Source organism: Myotis brandtii, unplaced genomic scaffold, assembly GCF_000412655.1.
Source record: "Myotis brandtii unplaced genomic scaffold, ASM41265v1 scaffold179, whole genome shotgun sequence".
Taxonomy (NCBI): Eukaryota; Metazoa; Chordata; class Mammalia; order Chiroptera; family Vespertilionidae; genus Myotis; species Myotis brandtii.
This window is the reverse complement of record NW_005356635.1, coordinates 6,327,542-6,334,540: the sequence shown is the minus strand read 5'-3', so window position 1 is coordinate 6,334,540 and position 6,999 is coordinate 6,327,542. Positions and strand designations below refer to the sequence as shown.

At 37.5% G+C, this 6,999-nt stretch overlaps 1 protein-coding gene across 1 annotated transcript in view; it reads right to left on the bottom strand.

The window, feature by feature from the left end:
* TM4SF18 (transmembrane 4 L six family member 18) overlaps positions 1-5,752 on the bottom strand; it is a 39,453-nt gene extending 33,701 nt beyond the window's left edge. The window contains exons 1-3 of the mRNA XM_005863478.2: positions 5,655-5,752; positions 5,364-5,557; positions 2,238-2,327 (exon numbers count right to left, since the gene is read on the bottom strand). Coding sequence (XP_005863540.1) covers positions 2,238-2,327; positions 5,364-5,540 — 267 coding nt within the window. The 5' untranslated portion in view covers positions 5,541-5,557; positions 5,655-5,752. The remainder of the gene's footprint in view (positions 1-2,237; positions 2,328-5,363; positions 5,558-5,654) is intronic.
* Between the last annotated feature and the right edge of the window lie 1,247 nt (positions 5,753-6,999).

The window sequence follows — 6,999 nt, the reverse complement described above, 5'->3', positions numbered from 1 at the left end:
TTGTGGAAGAGCTGGTATTTTGTGGAAGAGCCACACTCAAGGGGCCAAAGAGCTGCATGTGGCTCGCGAGCCCCAGTTTGCCGAGCCGCAGTTTGCCGACCACTGCCAGGCAATTTTGAAAGCTTTCCCACAAATATACTACCAGCAGCTACTGGGGGATATCTGGGTCACTTGGTTAAGAAAACACACACACACACACACACACACACACACACACACACATACACAAAGAATATTAAAATTTTTCAATTCTTCGCCATGGGCACAGTGCTAAATTAAGCAACTAATTTAGTCTTCCAAAGGCATTAGTTAAAGAAGCATCTTGGCTGCACATTAAAATCTGGTTGCACCTCAGACCAGCCAAGTCAGGGACTCTGGGAGTGAGATTCCAACTCCAAACTCCTAGGTCAGGGGTGGGAACCTTTTTTCTGCCAAGGGCCATTTGAATATTGATAACATCATTCGAGGGCCATACACAATTTTCAACTTAAAATTAGCCTGCTATATTTGGTCAAACATTTAATTAACTCACCCCTAATGCCTTGGAAGGGCCAGTACAAATGATTTTGGGGGCCTTATATGGCCTGCAGGCTGGATGTTCCCCACCCCTGGCTTAGATGATTGCAATGTGCAGCTACGGTGTGGAGCCTTTGCTGCAAAGAATGCATACCAAACCTCTGGGAAAACTCCTCCTAGTTGATAAACAACATGCTCTCTTTGAGCTTCAGGTGACTCATCTATAAAATAGGAGTAAGAATGATCTATTTCACTGGCTAAATGTAAAAGAACTATAAAGTGCTATGAAAATATGAATGAGCAATGACAATGATGATGAGGAGAAGAATAATGGTGGAAATGTAGCAGCCCAACTCATGCCTATGTGGCACAGGATTAGAAAATTGGGGCATATTATTCTCTCTTGATTCTATTGTAATTTTTTTAAAGTTCCAATTTAGAAATGTACATTGCCTATACCTAACAACATGGATATATCCAAAAATCATTATGCTGAATGAAATAAGCCAGATACAAAAGACAAATACTGTATGATTCTGTTGATACAAAGTATAAATCAATCTATAATGACAAAAAGCAGATAAAAGATTATTCTTTTGGAGTGATGAAAATGTTCTATATCTTGATTGTGATGGTGCTTTTGAAACAGGAATTTTAGGGGGAATATAGGCAGGTTTAGGGAATTTTTAGAATTAGGGTCCATGGAAAAAACACAGGGCTACAGATTGGAAGAAGGTACATTTCCATAACACAAGGAAGCCAGACATGGTTAAGTCTTTATAACACAAGGGAGAGACAAAAGTGATGAAAATGTTCTATATCTTGATTGTGATGGTGCTTTTGAAACAGGAATTTTAGGGGGAATATAGGCAGGTTTAGGGAATTTTTAGAATTAGGGTCCATGGAAAAAACACAGGGCTACAGATTGGAAGAAGGTACATTTCCATAACACAAGGAAGCCAGGCATGGTTAAGTCTTTATAACACAAGGGAGAGACAACAGTTACATCTGTATAAGATAAGGGTTTCTGGGAGTAGCCAAGAGGTCTATATTTACGTAGTAAAGGAGGAAGAAAGCCCAGAAGGAATAGGAGGACAATGAGGGAGGAGGACCTCAGGAGTTACTATAGTAACCAATTCGAAAGGGAATATTGACCAATCAGAGGGGATATCAGGACACAGGAACTGCAGCCTTTATAAACCATGGAAACAGGAAGTCTGTGGGATCTTTTCTCCCTCCCCAGGTGGGAGTCTGTACTTGTTGCTATACCATCTTCTGTCAATGGATTCATTCTTTGACTCTGGTGGACAAAGAATTCAGGTTTCAGTCCAAAAATCCCGTTTCACTTTCATGGGTGTATTCATTGTCAAAAGTCATGGATTTGTACTCTTTTAATGGATGCCACTTATTATATGTAAATAGTCCTCAATAAAGTTGTTAAGAAGAAAAAATAAGACTATACAAAAACCCAGACTGGAAAAGATAGTATTATTTCTAATCTCATGTATCTTTAAATTCTGAATTTGTGAAAGAACATCAGCAGAACAAAGGTGAAGAAAAACTGTAAAAAAAAAGGAAGATTATTTTTGGAGTAAACTCTTGGGCTCTGTACTAAAAAGATCATGGTGAGGGTACCATAATGTTAATAGTTTTGTGTTTCTGAGTAAGAGGAAAGAAAACTAAAGCCCACTCAACCATCTTCACAAAACTGTTGCTCTTACCGTGTATTTTTTGCTGCAGTTTTCACTCTGGCAACATTGACAGTTGTTGTCACTCTCTAGGACAAGAAGAGCTACTGCAACCATGAGCATCTGCCATAGGGAAGAGAAAAAAGATCAGAAATAGGTACTAGTGAACATTCATACTCATAATCTGAGCACAGTGATTCAGAGCATAGATTCTAGGTCAGGTAGATCTGGGTTCAAATCCCAGATCTGCCACTGTCTTAACTGTAAACTCTTAAATCCTTCCTATAAATGGTGTTATTAGAGTACTAGAGGCCCATTGCATGAAGCTTGGCCAGTGATGGGGCCAATAGAGGCCAATCGAGGCAGGCTGGCAGGGGGAAGGGACCACTGGAGGGTGGCCGGCTGCAGGTTGGCTGTGGGAGCTCACTGACCACCAGGGGGCAGCTCCTGCATTGAGCTTTTATATATGTAGATTATGGGATAATGTATGTACAATTTTGAACATAGCACTTAATTCATAGTAAGTAATTGATAAATGTTAGCTATTATCATCATGGTTAATCAGTCATCAAAATCTAACAACTAAAGAGGAGTAAATGGTATGGACATGGGAATACCACCTGGCATTTCTCATTGACCCAGTTGTAAAAGACAAAGGAAAGCCATTCACAAATTTTCAGTTTGCAAAGCCTCTCTCCTTTTATTGCTGTCTGGGATTGTAGGTGAGATGCATGGTGAATATGAAAAAATAATTCTTTTTTAAAAAATACATTTTTATTGATTTTAGAAGGAAAGGAGAGGGAGAGAGAGATAGAAACATCAATGATGCGAGAGAATCATTGACAGGCATGTGTCCTTGACCAGAATCGAACCTGGGACCTTTCAGTCTGCAGGCTGATACTCTATCCACTGAGCCAAACTGGCTAGGGCAGTAAAGTAAGTCAATTCCCCCATGCATTCAAGCCATCTCAGGTACAAATTTTCCAGTGTTTTGTCTGTAGCAAGCCAACAAATTGTGAGAATTCAATATATTCTACTTCTCCTTTTTTAGTATCTTATGCAAAGCATTGTATTTTGTTCTGGAAAGACATGAATTTCTTGATTTTTATAATTCATGGTTGGGGCAGGTATGGAGCATGTATTGCTTCTGGCAAATTCTCCACACATCCTTTACTCCCACTGTTCCGTACTGGATCTTGAAGCTAAGTTCATTGCGATTTTACTGTTTGTGGTCAACATTTCCAGTTTCCAAATTCCTTCAGTCTTTATTTATTTATCAATCAACTTAATTATTTATCTATATTCCTCTCCTTTCTCTTAAAAGGATTTGATGTAGCAACAATAATATTTTTCAAAAAAAAATCTTAGACAATAAAATATAGAGAATAGGTTCTTTCCCTGTTTTAAATTTCACATGAATATAAACAAAGAAGTCTTATGTAACCCTCCTTTCAACATATTAGTTATCACAGATTTTAATAGATTTTAACCCAATCATGCCTTGCAACTCTTCCATTTACTACAATGATATATGGAGGGAAACGAGATAACCAGCTTCATTTTAATATTGGCAGAAATACCTAGACCTAAGCTCTGGAGTCCTATGCCAAAAGAGAAACACAAGCTGGGCCTGTGTTTAAAGAAAAATTTTCTTTTTTTGTTGTTGTAAAACATAACTTCAATACAGAGGGCTCAAGAGAAAGGGAGGAAAGTTACCCATAGCTCTGCCACCCTCACTGGTTTTCATGTATGTATCCCCAGTGTTTTCCCAGCTGTGTATATTTTACATAGTTGCAATCATAATTTATTCACAAGTTTGTTATATCTTTTTTCACTTACAAAATGTTCATTTTCCTTGTTGTTAGATCTTCATCATTACATTTTTCTTCACCATATAAAATGAATGTATCACAGTTTACTTGGCTATTTCTATATTAGGATGCTTCTAACTATGTCCTATTACAAATACTGCTGCCACAAACATCTGTGTATACATCTCTTTCCTTATTTTGGATTATTTCCTCAGAATGAATTCTCAGATTTAGGATTACTGACTTGGAAGACAGAGCATTCTCATGAATCTTAATATATCATTTCAAATTCATCCAAAAGTTGGCATTTATTTATAGAATTATTGCACCATTTGTTATGTACATATCATATAGTAGTTTTAATAGCAATGGGTATTAATATTTTAAAGTTTACTAATTTAGTATGCAAAATAGTACAAAATGAAAACTGTTTTCCAACATAACTATTCAAGTATTATAAAAATTAAAGCCCCACAAAGATGTAGAGATAGGTTATAATGGATTTGTTTTTAGTTATTGGTGGCATAGTAAGCTTACAGTGTAAAATGTGTTGTTTTTAGTATTGATACGGCCAGGAAAAGTGTCTTTTCCTCTGAGTTGCCAACATGATTAATTTTTTTAAAAGAAGAGTCATCAGGAAAACACTCATGGGTTCTTACCGTGCATAATTTGATTTAGTTTTCAATATTACTCTCCATTATTAGGGGTGCAATGTCGCACTATTTAACGATGAACTGGCCTATCCTTCGATAAGTATTTATAATCACAATAGTCACTGTACTGGGCACTTCATACATGAGATTTTATGCAATGCCTACAACTACCCGAAAAGTAAATGTCATTATCCCCATTTTCCAAATGAAGACAAGACACTGAGTAACTTGCTCAAGGTCTCATGGCACAAATGCAGAGCTTCGATTTGAATGCGAATTTGTGTGCAGCTCCAAGCCTCTGCTTTTCTGTGCTGTCTTAGTATCAAGCTAGAGAAATTGTGAGTGCAGGTAGAAAGGCTTTCTGGAAAAGAGCAGTGCCACTAGGGATTAAATGGTTTAGGTTGACACACAGAGTTCATGAGGACACAATATTTCTATAGGCCAGTCTCGCAAACTTTTATTAGGACCAATTTCCTGTCCTGCCGAAGCTACAAAAATGAACAGCTAACCAAAACACAAAGCTGCTCTTCAAGTCCCAAGGGACTACTTGCCTCCCCACCCTACCCATCTTTCAAATCCCAAACCCAGGATTAGTGGAACAATTTTACCATTATTGATAACTTTTAGTAGGAACAAAGCAATTCTTAGTAAAAACTTCCCCTTTTGTGATCCCCAGTCTCCCAGATCACACTTACCATGATACCTGAGAAACAGATTCCTTCAAAATACCACACGTAGTTGGTAAGTTTACTGCTTGATGCATAGGAAGTTTGCCCATTTGGGAAATACAATAGTATATTCACAATTATACTCCAAAGTGCAAGCGGAATCAGCAGACCACTTAGGCAGCCTCCACATTTCTGAGACCCCATTTTACCCTGCTCAGAACCTGCAGGAGATTACAAGAGTGTAAAATTACATAAAGCCTGTTTTCATCCTACCTATCTCCCCCAACCAACCCCCTCCCCCGCCTTTTTTTACATTACCTCCACTTTCTAGGTCAGAGCCCTTTACTTCCTATTCACGAGGAGCCCAGGATTCAGACAGGACTGCAACCCACAGCCTCTCGCTGTGAAAGAGTGGTTTACTGTTTGGAGAACAATAGATAATGATCTAGGACTGAAGAGCTGAGTTGGTCTTCATCCTGTGCCAGAGGAATGCTGTGTTTTTACTGCTTTTAAAATAAGTAATTTTCCTTTGGATTAGAGCGCTACACACTTAACCCCGAGTACATGTTAAGAAGGAAGTCGGAGCTGGTGTTGACATTGAGTCTGGCAAATTTCATCTAACAGTAGAAATGGATTAAAGAGAAAACTACCAAGAGAGCTTATACTAGAGCATGGTAGGCATGTGGTATGTTTGCTCAAATGTCCTGTCATTTTATACTGTTTTTAATTCAGTCTTCTTAATTGTGGGCTCCTTCTTCAGCAAGCATTATTTAAATGGCAGGGGACACAAAAAAGACAAACAAAGGGACAAACAAGCTGATGGTTGAGAAAAATAAGACATCACAGTGGCTGAGTTCATTGTCGCAACACCAAGAGTTCATGTCTATTTCCTCTACCTCTCTGAAAAACAATAACAGGGATAAATCTATATCTTTCTTACTGCTTAGGAAAAGGGAGTGAGTAAAGTTGGGCAATTTGATTAAGATTTTGTGAGTAATAATTTTGAAATAAGGATTTAAGAATTCTTCTCCCAAATAATTTTCCTAAATTTAAAGAGCCACAGATCCCCTCTGATTATGGTGACGTGAGGCGAGGATTGAGGGAAGGAATCTTGGTGCTAACATGTTAGAAACGATATAGACAGTGATGGTAAAGAATTCAAAGATTGCCTGACCTCATTGCCAAGAATATCGGTAACCTCAGAATCTCAGAATCCTGCTTGACTTCACTTTCTCAAATCTCAACTGTCTCAGTGTGAAATGGGAATAACATATAGTACCTCCCCCACAAGAATAATGTGAACATTAAATGATATGTGTGCAATTAAATGAGATTATTATGCAGTGTCAGGTGATATAGGAAAAGTAGGCAATAAATGGGAGCCATTATTAATAATAAAAACAGCAGTTATAAGAATATAAATAATACAGGAGGTCATGATCTTCTCTCTGACCTAGATTTCTGTATCATGAACTCTTAAAATCTTGATTCCAGAAATATTTAATTTATTATTGTCCTCCATAAAACATTATTAATAAGAGAATAAAAGCTTATTTTTATATGAATAATTCTAAATTGTATTATACTAATACTTTTTTTAAAAAATTGAGATACTTGAAGCCACTTTTGGATTAAAACAAAACAAACCTAGAAACAAGCAGTC